At 38.3% G+C, this 13,644-nt stretch overlaps 1 protein-coding gene across 7 annotated transcripts in view; it reads right to left on the bottom strand.

Moving 5' to 3' along the window:
* The window catches only part of diaph2 (diaphanous-related formin 2), a 354,389-nt gene that overhangs the window by 91,989 nt on the left and 248,756 nt on the right, over positions 1-13,644 (bottom strand). For all 7 annotated transcript variants that reach the window (XM_035669470.1, XM_035669472.1, XM_035669476.1 and 4 more), the window contains one exon: positions 3,545-3,669. In XM_035669470.1, coding sequence (XP_035525363.1) covers positions 3,545-3,669 — 125 coding nt within the window. The remainder of the gene's footprint in view (positions 1-3,544; positions 3,670-13,644) is intronic.

Here is a 13,644-nt window from a genome sequence, read left to right as displayed (position 1 = left end):
TATAGATATATATATCTATATCTCTATATATATATATATATAGATATATAGATATATAGATATATATATCTATATATATATAGATGGACAGTGACAGCTATATATAAGGAAATAGCAAGAAACGGGAGTTTAAAGTGATTTATTAAAAATGGTAAGATGTTTAGAGAAATTGTAAAAGGCTAAGTATTCATTCAACTGTCCTTCTTGCATTAGAGAATTGTGTGAGAAAAATTAAGACTGGATAAATTTGTAAGCCCAGTCTAATATATCTTAATGAAACTGGCCCCAGAAGACAGATCCTTGTCACTCAATGTGCGAAGATGGGAGAGAATGATGTGCATTGACTCCAGCCTTCTGGGAAATAAAAGGTTAAGCTAAATATCAGTGGGCTGGTTTAAGGCATTAAGTACAGCGGGAGGGGAGAGATGTATTGGAGATGTCCAGGCACCCATCAAGGTTCAGTCCGGTCTCTCATCATCCCCCATCGAGCCACCTCACCACCATTAATATTCCAGAATGCAAAGTCCCGCTCTAAGCCCCCAGCACTACTCTATCATATCAGAACGTGTGTGAGTGTGTGTGTGTGAGTGTGTATGTGATAGCCATAGCCTCTCTGGTGAAATAAGGCTCTCTGGGGGCTTGTGCCTCAACTCTACAGCCTTTGTGGGCCCCCATTACTTCTGACAGATAGAGATCACTAAACTGCTGAACAAACACCCCATTCGGTCATTTGCATACATTACAGTAATGGAGAGAGAAAAATGTATCAATAAAGCCAAATGAAGTGCTTCCACTAAGCTCTACTTTCTCTCTTTCTCTATCTTTCTTTCTCTCTTTTCATACTTCTTTCTTTCTGTATTTCATAACTGTTACTGATCTGTTGGTGTGAATTTCTTTTACAGATTGTTTCATTCAGTGATTTCCGAGGTAGTCCCATCAGATAACATGTGGCAGAAATGTATCACGCTTTCTAATGGGACAAAACCTAAAATTTCTGAAGCCTAAACATATTAGGATCACTAATCTTGCATGGCGAGACAAAACAAAACATAACATAACTCATTGTTGAATGTTTAATTAAAACTGCTGCTTTGGGGCAAATATTACATCTAAAATACCTCGCAGTGACTACGGCCTCCTGATATTAATCTCAGGAAAAAAGCTGACAAGAGTCACAGTGAAACAGAGGCACATGTACTCACCTACACATGCGCTGCAAATTACTCTCTCTCCCTCTCTCTTTCTCTCGTAATACACACACACACACACACACACAAACAAACACAGACTGACTCATTCATCACAGTGCCCAACAGTCAAGACAGCAGAGCTTCACTTAACTTTTTCAGGGTTGCTCGAGCATCAAATGCATGACTTTTAGCTGTTGTTGTTCTTCCATCTGTCATGCTTCAAGGAACCAACATCCTTTTTTTTTTTAATCCTAGGGAAAAGTTTAAAAAGGTATGTTTGCCTTGACTCTGCTATCTTATGTGTACCAAAGGAAATGTCAACCCAGAATATAGCACTGTATTTCACACTGTCATTGTTTCAACACTTAGCTGTGCAACACAGATTAGAGTGTTTCCTAAGCTGCTAAAAACCTCAGCAAATCAAGCACAGCCTGCGCTTTCTATCACTTGCACAAAAACAGCCCAACATCTAATATCTTAGGAGTAGAAGTGGTGGAAAATATTGTCCTGGGTGACAGACTCCAGAGAAGTGGGCTAAATTGAGACGCACATGTAGACACACACATACACAAATGTTTATAACAAACACACCAACAGCTACTGCAAAAACATGGAGCAAAATGTGACTGCACACTTCTAGTGTCCTATTATTGTGTACTATCAACATCAAGACAGAAACAACTTGGAAAGAGGAAACTACTGTTTTCTACATGGGACAAAATAATCTACACCAAATACAAAATGCACTACCACATGGGAAGTGACATTTTGCTGACATCTTCTTATTATGAGGACATTGTTATCAATTATATCACTTTATTATACAAAGGAGATGAAATGGAGATCGAACACTCCAGGGAGCTAACAGATGAGAACAAGCGAGCGTGCACTTTTGATCATTTGACTCATTCCTTTCTTGTGCCTCGATGTCTCTTCTTCATATCATATACTATTCTATAGCAATTCTGCTTCTTGTTCAATCAAGGGAAAATACTATATAATCTACCAGTACGAAAAACTTTCAAAGTGGAATGCAACACAGATGGTGAATGAAATACAGTACATGTGCTTGTGAGTGCTTTCCAAACTGGTGAATTCCTTAAATCAGGCAAGAACAAAAATAGATCTTGTTAAATCCTACTAAGCCTCCTTCCTGGCACCAAAACTCGATCAGGTGGGATGGAGAGAAGGTTGAGAGAGGAGGAAGTGGGGCGTTTCAGGTCATGGCCAGCCAGCTTCTCTCTACCACACTCTGGGGAGGAACTCCAGACAGTGAGGGAGAGCCATGCTGCAGTATATCTACACTTCTCCATTTCCTCTCACTCAAGCCCCTAGTTCCCGAAGGAGGCTGGGAATCAATACTGACATCGGGGGGCAGAGTAGCTTTCTTGCCTGCCTGCTCTGCCCCCGAGCCGCTGCCGCCAGGGAGGTCTCTGCTTCAGTTTTTTTAATTACACAAATTCAAGTGCCCGTCTTTGATTGGGAGCAGATTGTTAATGTGTTAGGAGGCTATTACTCTTATACCACCCAATGTGCAAAGTCAGCCTTAATATATCTCAGACAAAAGGAAGCAAAAATCAGGTTAAATGCTGTCTTACATGTGAGCGCTTAGCATATGGAAACACCTACTCACTTGTTCAATTACTCTTGAGTAATTCTTTGTCTTCAAAATAATGCGAGGGAAATCAAAGAAGACACTGCTGACTGCTTTACAGTTTTTTTTTTGCCCACGAAAGGCATCCTAGCCTCAAGCTATTGAGTGATTTCCACCATTGATCAAACCTATACAGTGAGGACCTTTCCTCTCAGAAAGGGCATTCAAGAAAGTGCAGAGACATGGCTAATTCAATTTGGGAGCAGAGATGCTTGGGTTTAAGTGAAACACTCTGTTATCGAAACAGGAGAGGTGCCATGAGAGAAGATAGTGCACGGACGGTTGTGTTTAGAGGCTTGTGGCCGGTCAGGAGATGAAATCAGGGATAGGCGATAAGTTGGTGTGAGGGGCTAGAGCCCCTATTAGAGTCCTCCAGGGGACAGGCAGCGGTGGCAGAGCGCAGTAAAAATAGCCACAGGCGTGATTTCACTCTTGGGACCCAGGGAGGAGTGAAGAGGGAGATCTGATCAACATCTCGCAGCAAGGCAGCCAGATCCATTCCCTTAGTTCCCTTGGGTGCCACCTATCACACCAAGTGACTTAAACTGCTCACCACTGCCAGGCAGAACACAAACAGCACACACTGCTGTTGACAAAATGGTACATACAATGTTCTAATCTGCTAGAATATCTTTTTTGAGGAGAAAATCTATGTATAACGTTAAGCAAGGTGTGAAAATTAACACAATAAAAAGGATATCGACATCTTTTCCACAAACTTATCTTGTTGGTCGTCCGTTTTGGGGAAGTTTTCGATGTCGTTTTCGAGCCTCTGAATGTGACGTTCCATGGTGGTCAAACTGCTTTTTAAGATCTCAGCAGACACTGTAGAATAAAATGACAAAAAGATAAAAAGATTAATTGATTTGCAAGCACTCATTCTGGGCTCACCTCACTGACAGGATTCCAGCAATGAAAACAATTCACATCCCTGTAAACTTTGTTGAAGTTTAGATAGAAACATGCTATGACTGAGTTAGACTGTGTGTTATGACATACTGACTCCTGCATAATCCATTTGTGTGTGGCCTAGAAAGGAGGCATGTGTAAATGTGTGTACAGTGTGTTTGTGTGGCTCATTAATCAGTCTGTAATCACTGTTTGCAGAGTTGCTGTGAAATCCACAGTATTCAGATCAGCCCTTTCAAGTGGAGACTTCAAACGGCAAGCAGCGTCTTAGGGGATCAGATGGGACAGGAGCATGGATGCAGTACCATGTTTAGGTTGTTAAGGGTTTAGTCTTATTGACACATACTCAGAAACACACACAACCTTGCGCACACACATACACATATGTATTTTTTTCCCTAAAAATATGGTCTCAGAGAAGAAAAGAAAAAAACATTTAAATTAAAAGTTATATGCATAAAGTCAGTCACTAAGATATGTTTCTTGACCTCCTTCAGGATAAGCCTTCATATTATGAGTATCTGAATTGCAGCCATACATTTTATTTAATTTTACAAGCTTTGTCAATTCACTGCAATGTTGACTGCATTTAGCATACAGAGTACTTCATTGAAAGCCATTCTGTTTTTGTCTAACAAGAAATTTATTTTCAATTTAAAATGCTTTTGATATTCTTTTACAACCAAAGCCCTTGGCCTTTGAGGCACAACGCTGAACACTTAAAGATAGAAACATGACAAAAACAAGAAAGCAACCACTACCAAAGTCTAATTATAATACTCTTTAGTTAATTCCTATGTTTAAAGCTAACATTGTTGAGTCCAAGTCATGTGCCTCGAGTCCACACCCCTATGAATTAAAGACCAACTTTCCAACCTTGACTCAAAATGTTGGTTGAACACAAAAAGACCAGCAAACGGATGGGTGAAGGCAATTATACTCACAAAAAAAAAACTAAAAACAAACAAAACAATAAACATGCCCTGCTGCATGAATAATGTAGGCCACTGATATAATTTAAAAGTGACATTAGTCAATGAAAAAATTATGAATGTCCAACCTTTGGCCAATCATCACCAGAAGTTTGCATCATGCATGAACAGCAACTGGTCCATCCTGTTTTGCAGCTAGTTGCTTTAATTTGTTTCAAGCACTGGCTGATAACCAAAATAGGCACCAATAAGGAAAGCCCGCTTCAACAACAGCCAGGTTAGTCCATCCACTAGACTGTAATTGAAGAGCTGAGGGAGTGAGGAGGGGCATAATGGACAAGCTTTCAAGAGATGTGGCCTCGGTGACTAAGGGTCAGCCTTGTCTTGCTTTACATCAGTTCCATAGCTTTAGATTTCCAACACACTGAAACAACCTTCGACACTAATACAAAAGGTATTCGACGTGCGCTCCCACTGGAAAGCACACACAAACAGACACAAACATAGATACACACAAACTGCCTGCTGTGAGTTCTCCAGAAGCAATACAATAAGAGTAACGGGTGAGGTCACTGTAATTATTAGACTTTGCAGCTAGCTGACTGGCTGGACGGATCCAGTGACTGGAAGTTTCGCAATCCCTCCTCTTCAATTCTCACAGAACTGACTCCTGGGGATGACAGTGAGAAAACCACACTATCACATAGCCCGTTTCTCCACTGATGGGGCCTCTGAGATCCACATGCTCTTGTCACTATGATCTCAGCCTCACTAATGGTGAAAATGGAAAATGAACAGTGTGGTAGGTGGACAGATGGATGCAAGAAAAGAAAGAGTTAGATTCACATGAATGTATCGAGCCACAGGAAGGTCTTCGTCATTCATTGTGGCTTGTGATAGTTGCTTGTGGTATGAGAACTGTGCTGAGTAATTATTTGCTGTAACACTGATCATAGTAACCATGGTAGCCACGAAGCAGTGGCTCCAGCTAACTGCGACGGTGTTACAAGGGAGCCATTTACAGGATCAGAGTGAAAGCATGGGACTAGAATAGAGATTATGTTCACATGGGAACTACTTATCACTGAGACAAACTGGAACACATACATGTGGCAGCTGAAGTGCATACGTTTTGGTCTTCATAAATTATTTATTTGTTTTTTTCTGATGGTATGGGTTCTTTTATAGTTTTGAGAAATACATATGTATTATTTTTACTATCCATTTTTCGCCCTAATAATCCAGTGTCTACGGAATCTAGCACAGATTCTTTTGGGATATCATTAGTAAAATTACCTCAAAAATAATGCTATTTCCAGGGTACAAAACATGGACACTCTAGTATCTTCTGGATACACATTTCAAGTGGATCGCAGAAGAAACAGAAGGGATAGAGAGGGTTGTATATTCCATCTTTCCAGACAGAGAGGATTTCTGAAACATGTAAAATTATTCTAATGACTGCTGGCCTTCTAGCAAGGCTTTTCAGTGTCTTTCAATGACACAGAAAAAAATAGCTGTCTCCAGGTTCCCCAAGCCAGCACATACACAATTTCTTCTGAGGTAACTCCTTATGCCAGAAAAAAACACGTCATGTCTTTAAGTTGTCTGCTGTATGCTTTAGTTGGCTACGTTCCTGTCAAGCAAAATAAATAACTGCGGTTGAGTGATGCACGGGGGACACAAAAGAATGCAAGAGAGACAAAACCTATTTGAAAGACAAGACTTGTATGAATAACAGACCGCATAAAAAAACTCTTTGGTCAACATCCTTCAGTTATTGATGTGAGCCCTGTAATACTGGCCATTGATGAATTACTCATTCCCATGAACAAAAGGCAGACAAAAAAAAGTATTTCATTAAGCTTTGCCCCGTTTCCTTCAAATAAACTGCCAGGGAAAAAATACTGTGTGGCTCACGACACCAAATCAACCGCTATAATGTGAAGATGTCAACTTTATATGCAGTCATTTGTAGAAGGGGGCAATTTTCATTTTGATTTATAGACAAATAATACCAATCTTTCATCCAGTGCTCTTGCAATGCCGCCAAAGGTTACAAAGGAAATTGAGATTTATTTTGAACGTGGCTGCCAACGCAGAATAAAAGATCAAGTTTTAAATAATCTAAACACTTGTGAAAACAAAGACAAATGCAACATAAAACCAAAGGAGAAGGTCGTTCATAAATGCATTCATCACCTTAGCCAAGTGTATGTTTCTGGGTGAGATTAGGAGGAGAGAAAGACAAACAGGACACACAGATGAGATGCATAAATATAAACAGGAGAGAGAGAGAGAGAGAGAGAGAGAGAAAATACTAATATACACTAATATGAATAGCTGTGTGATGTGATAATAATCTATTTAACATGCAGTAAGTAAATGTGGAAAACGTTTGTGGTCCATGTAAATGTTTATACTGCTCTTACCAGATTATAGGCTATAAACAATTCAATAAACACTGCTGTATGCAGACTGCCAGTAGGGGGCTCCAAAACAACAAACACAGTCTTCACATTCCACAACAACATTAAATTGGGCCGTTAATATTGGTAGAGGGACATGGAAAGAAGAAGATCGGTTGGTTGAATTATCAGAAGGTTCATCGCTGGAAATGTACAAAATATTGGCTAAAATGATTTTACCTCACATAATCAAGACCTATAAACATGACACAAAGGTAAAGCTATTTGAGAAGTTAAAGGAGGATCTAAGAGTAAGGGAAAACCCAGAGTTAGAGTATACAAGAGTCTGTACAAGAGAAAAATCCATCATTCTGAGCTAAAGACAAACCAACTGACCCATCAACCAGCATTGCCATCCCCAGAGAGACATGCCTAATAATTCCAACAATAATAAATGAGCATCCCATTAATAGCTGAATAAGTCTGTTTCTATTGACTATTTGTAAGTCTGTTTGTTTGAGCGGGGAAATGTGTGACCAAGATAATGTCAGCACTTCAATCATATATAAAAACTACCAAGCTCTATATAGATCTATTATTGACGTTAAAACCTTTAAGAGCCTAGAAGAAGTAATCTTCCCCTAGCTTGTTATCTTCTCCTCAGACCTCTTACAGCCTCTTTGCATAATACAACATAGGGTGTAAAGAAAGGACGACATTGAGAGGTCTCCACACATGACCAGAGACACATAATGTCTGCTGAAGGGCATATTTATCACATCAGAGTAAAACTGGCTATTGATCAGCAGGGATGATGCCAAGACAATGATGAATCTTATGTCTGTTTATGTCAAATTAGAGTTATTTCAAATACCCCACCCCCTTTTAAAATTACACTGAATGCTAATTCTTCTTCCCAATAAAAATTGTGCTTGTCTTTTTTCGAACTGTTGGTGACACCTGAAAGTGAACATGAGATGAAGTGGGAGGCAGACTAGAGTACAGCAGAGGAAAGAGACAAAAGGATAAACACAACTTTATGTGTTCCCCTTTCAGCGGGAATCAAAGCAGCTCCAGTTGCAGGAGTGAAAGTAATATTGTTGCTGTGACAAAGCAGTCACATTGTTCTTTCTGATTACCTCGGATCATGTGATGTTAAAAACAGCAGGCAGGAGACAGTGGCAAATGAGGGGATCTAATGGACAGCATAAACAAAGGAAATGAGGAAACCTCATGGCACAGTTTTAACTGTAAACATTATGCTGCTATTTATCAGCTTGTTTTGGTTTTCAGCACTGAAAAAAAATTATTCAAGTTACTTATCTATTTGTAAATAATTAAATGCACTACATGTTCCCTTATAAATAATTACACACATACAGAATAATAATATTGTTACATCATACCAGAAAATAGACAATGTCGTTGGCAGACAATGCAATTAATTTTAATCAGAGGACACAAATCCACACTATGCACAATCACAATTGCAATTTCCCATCAATGTTGTATTAATTGTGTGCACATAAATGGGTAAATCCTATTTACTTTTGCTCTATTTCCTCTTTTAATTTGCATTTTCCTTCAATCCTCCATGTAAAAGAACTGTTATCATAATGAAGGATTTGGTCACTGATTAGAGTTGATGCCCCCCCACCCCACCAAGAGCAAAACCATAGGGTTAAAATACGTAATGGTTAATCTGTAAATGCCTACTGCAACAATGATCAAAGACTCCAGCCTTTTCAATAAATCACGATGCAATTAATATTAGGGAGGGAATTATTATCTATAATTTAATGTTGTACTGTTAAAAAACTTGAATGAGAAACAATGAGGGCCTTCATCATTACATTATTATTACCACGACAGAATACATACATTACTTACAACACATTAGCAGTGCTATTATATTAATTACTGTAATATTCATTATTACAGCTACAGCACACTGCATTACAGTATATATATATATATATATATATATATAATGTATTGGACATTGTAATGCAATATTTACTGTATAGCTTTCCCAGCCAACACTGACATCTATAAAAACTAGGTTGAAAAAAACAACAACCCTCCATTATATTTACTATTGGGTCATCCAATATTCTAAAACTGCAACATCTATAATGTAAAGGAGTAGAGCACATGGGCATTAACCCAAGATGAATGAAATATGACATAGGAACTAATATTAACAGAACTCTGAAATTACAACATTTGAAGGCAAGTATGGGCTGGAGCCAAAGAGCAAAAGTACAGCCAGACACCGAAAAACCGCACTTTACTGTACCTCACACTCTGGAAGGAGGCCTTGTTTACAATGGGGGTCATGTCTGTGAGACTTTATTGCTTTCGGCAGCCATCAGAGCTACAGCCCAGTGCCAGATCTCTGGAGGAATTACAAATGGAGTCAATTACAATATATTTTGATGCATGGGAAAGTTTAGACATTGACCCGGGGTGATGACAATTCCCCAGGAAGTGCTGAGGAAATCTGTCAGGGCGATGTGCTGGTACTATATGTGAGTCTCTGCCCTCTGCAATAAAATGAATAAGGAACTCACAGGAGCACAATGGTTTACCTCCTCTCTCCCAACAATCAACCAGCTAAATGCTTGTCATGCACTTGCTTAAAGATGGCCATTTCTCCTGCCAAGACGTATTTTTCTGTGGTATTGTTATGATATGTTTCTGGTGTCACACAAGCAACAGAAAGGTATGAGTTAGGGGTGTACAAGTAGGTGGTTGGAGAGCCTATCTTTTTTTAAATGAGGCAAAAGCATTCTGTGCATGAAAGACACCGATGGGAGTTGAGTGACCATAGCCTGAGGGTCTGCGTGTGTGTTGTCTGTTTTCATGCGTGTTTGCCCGTACCATTGTCAGTGCTAGCAGGGTTGGTTAAATAAGTGAGCTGTCGTGTGAAGTAGATAAAGCTGGAGGATATTTTTGAGTAAAAAACTCGATCTAAAGGTCTACGCTCATCAAAGTAAATTAACAGATGCATAGTCTTTGGTATCTTTGTGAAGGCCACACTTGCTGGTACAACAGTTAATTAATTACAGTTGACTAATGACTGCAAGTACCTAAATGACTGATAAAACTGCATTTATTTAATACTCAATTACTGTCCTCTATCTCAATGCCCAGCGCTTGCAGAAATCAACTAACTGAACAAGTAACTACAAACAGATATAATATCAACATAATTATACGGGGACGTAACTGAATTGTAATGCCAAATACTCCAAGCCAGTGCATTTGCAAAAACAAGGACAATCTAGAGGGAGGGAAAGGAAACGACTTGTGTGAGTGTAATAGACAGGAGAGATGCTCAGTGATTTTGGGGGGGGGGGCTGCAGAGGTTGACTCTTGCCTCTAACCTCATTCACAACTTCAAAGTTACACCTTATCACATAGCTGAGGCTATTTCACCTGACACCTCTAAGGGACACACTTCATTTGACATTTCTAGATCCAAGAGACCCAAAACCTTACTTGACTTATTGACTTTTCAGAGATCTGCAAAATGCAGAGCCAAGAAATGGAACAACCATAGGGAGCTAAGTATGTTGGTGTAAAAATATGATTCAGTCTAACAGCACTTGTGCTAAAGAACATTTGCAACAACTGCTTTATTATTTAGCAATATAAAAGCACCTACTAAATAAAGCAAAATCAAAATCCCAGCTCTTAAATATTATCATATAAATGATAAATTATGTATAACAACATTAATTAATATACAGTAGCCGCAAGCAGCCATTACCAGGGTGTAAGCAAGCCGAGGGCGTGTACGCACACACACATACAAATACCTGGACAATCACACACAGCAATTCCATCTCACAGAAACATTATACAACATGACCAATTTAATCTGACACACCTTCGAATGCCATTTCAAATATGTATACAAGTATGATTGCTCTGAAATTAAAGGTTTGGACCATACATGTATATAAGTATGAACAAAAATTGAGTCAAATTATCCCAGGCCATATTGTGGTGAAGTCATTTTGAGCCAAAGTCTACGCAGAAGTGATCAGGGTTGGAGCCGCGGTATCTCAGTCCCACCCATACACCTAGCGGATTCAGTCACGATCAGGCCTCAGTCGTCAATCATGAGGAAAAAGCATCAAATAAATGATTTTTAAAAATTAACATTTACATACATCAGCGTGTTAAAAACGACCTAAAATGACAGAGACCATCTTCCATCATGTCTTTGATTGGTTTAATGACCTATACTGCAGCCAGCCACTAGCCATCTGACTTAAACTGCTTAAAGATTTTTTATATAGTTTTATATATGTTTTGATTTTTTTAAGGTGACAGTTTTTTATTTGACTACAATGCATTTTTCAACTTTTCTTACCTTTTATTCAGCAGTGCATTGCTCTGCTTTCATGTCTGCTTCTCCAAACTGGGGGCGTGCTGACCTCTGTCTGCTGTATGTATAAGTACCTAATTTAACCTCACTTCAAAAAACCCAAAGTATCCCTTTAATGTCATCTGTATTTCCATACAGTCAATGGTTTAGATCTAAAATCTTTGGCATGCCATCATCTCCATTTATGTGTCAAATTCTAAAATAACAGTCAAGTACAAGATCTTTAAATATGGTGTTCAGGCAATGGAAAAAGGAGATTGTATAAAAACCAACAAAAAGAAAACCATTTAGTAGATTCCTATAAATAGCCATGATGCCAGCAGCTAAAATATATGCAGTCTTGACCTGATCTTTGGAAGAGCTATACAAAAAGAGATTACATTTACAAAATTTTAATTCATGATTGACAATAACGATGTAGCCTACTCCATACTTGTTTTAAGACACACTTTTGAGATTTATTTATATTATATATTGATCACCTAAATTACATATTATCTAAATGTGATGTATTTAAAATGTTATTTGACTGAATGAACCTTGGTGAAATGATGATTTTGCTTAAAACTCCATTTACTGATTTTCTTTGCCACTTGAGCAAGGTGGAAGAAGCTGTAATGACAGCATCTGACATATTACTACCTTATACAGATACTGAGACTAAGTTAGTAGCAAACAATTATAAATGTATGCCTCCAGCAGACACAGACCAACATTAGCATTCATTTGAAGTCGTGTTTCTGGCCACCTGATGAATACAAGTCAAATGTTCTCCTTTCAGCTCTGTTTTGGCCCTTTACCTTGTTCAATGGTGCTACGTTTACCAGCTTAAGGCTAATTTTGTCTGTCTGACGTTGCCACAGCTGTCAGCTGGAATGCAAGGTTGATGAGAGCAGAGTTTGCAGACCAGAAAACAAAACAAAAAATAGCTAATAAGGGCTAAAAAGTTTTTCATGAAGAGAACCACAGGGTTGTGTGATTATTCTCTGTGGGCGGATTGACTATATTTAATATTTTTTTCACCATAAAAACTTGCCAACCTTAACTCATAACTGACCTGAAGTTGACCACAGTGTTTATACAAAAATAAACCATAAACTAATGCCACCGTTAACTGTAATGTCAGTGGGACAACTGGCTGGGACTAAGTGAGGTACAGTAGATTATAAATCTTCATCCTTTTTTCTCTGTTACACATTCCCTCCCAAAACATCCTGCTTAGTTTTTCCTGTCTCTTCCTCATCCTGTATCTTAGTAACTCTTTGTTCTCTTCTTTTCACAGACTCTCTCTTTTCCCTCCTGTCATTTGGGTCTCTGGAATGTTCCCATTTGTGGCTCAAGAGCTCCCTCTGTGAGAGATAGACAGAGTAAACTCTTTATATGGGCATATTTACACAAATCTTGCTAAATTTAATTAATTTAAACATTTTTCTAGGTGAGATAGATGAGTTTGACTTTTTCTATACAGTTCCTAAGTAAGACAGCTTACAAGAACTCCACAGAAACAAATTGCAAAGACTTCAACTACAGGAAATCAATAATGAGATGGTTTGTTTGACAATCATTTTGTTGTGAAGATGGAAATAAGCTATGATAATGCTTGAATAAATACATTGTGAATGCAATATGGTGGTCTGATGAAAAGAAATGAACAAAAACATATCTTAATTTAATTACTTAATTGAAACTGAAACTACAACTTTATAATTTCAGTAATACAATTTGGTAATAGCATTAATGACAATGAGTCTATTTAAATGTAATATGTACAAACTAAATGATGAGGTAATGTGACTATGCCCTTTGCAAGGAATAAGTATGCATGTATTAGCATTAGTTACTACCTTAAACTCAAAGAGTTAATGTCATTGATCTCCCATAGACATATTTCTGAGTGTATAATTCTTCTTGAGATATTTAATTTGCTAAAATATGGGTCTGTTCAAATTATCACTTGGACTGCTGAGCATATTTCAGAAATTACATTTTCAATGCTCAACCGTCTGCACATGTGTGGTGGTACATGACTCATGAGAAGAGTGTGAGGGTGGGTGATGACTCAAGGACTCTAGTTGGTCTTCCTCTATTCATTTTGTTGATGAGGCAATGAAGATATTTGTTTCCCCAATCACCACATATTATTCTAATAAAA

This window comes from Morone saxatilis, unplaced genomic scaffold (genome assembly GCF_004916995.1).
Source record: "Morone saxatilis isolate NCDOM2014 unplaced genomic scaffold, NCSU_SB_2.0 Contig22, whole genome shotgun sequence".
Classification (NCBI taxonomy): domain Eukaryota; kingdom Metazoa; phylum Chordata; class Actinopteri; family Moronidae; genus Morone; species Morone saxatilis.
Note: the sequence above shows the minus strand (reverse complement) of the source record. Positions and strands in the feature narration are given on the sequence as shown.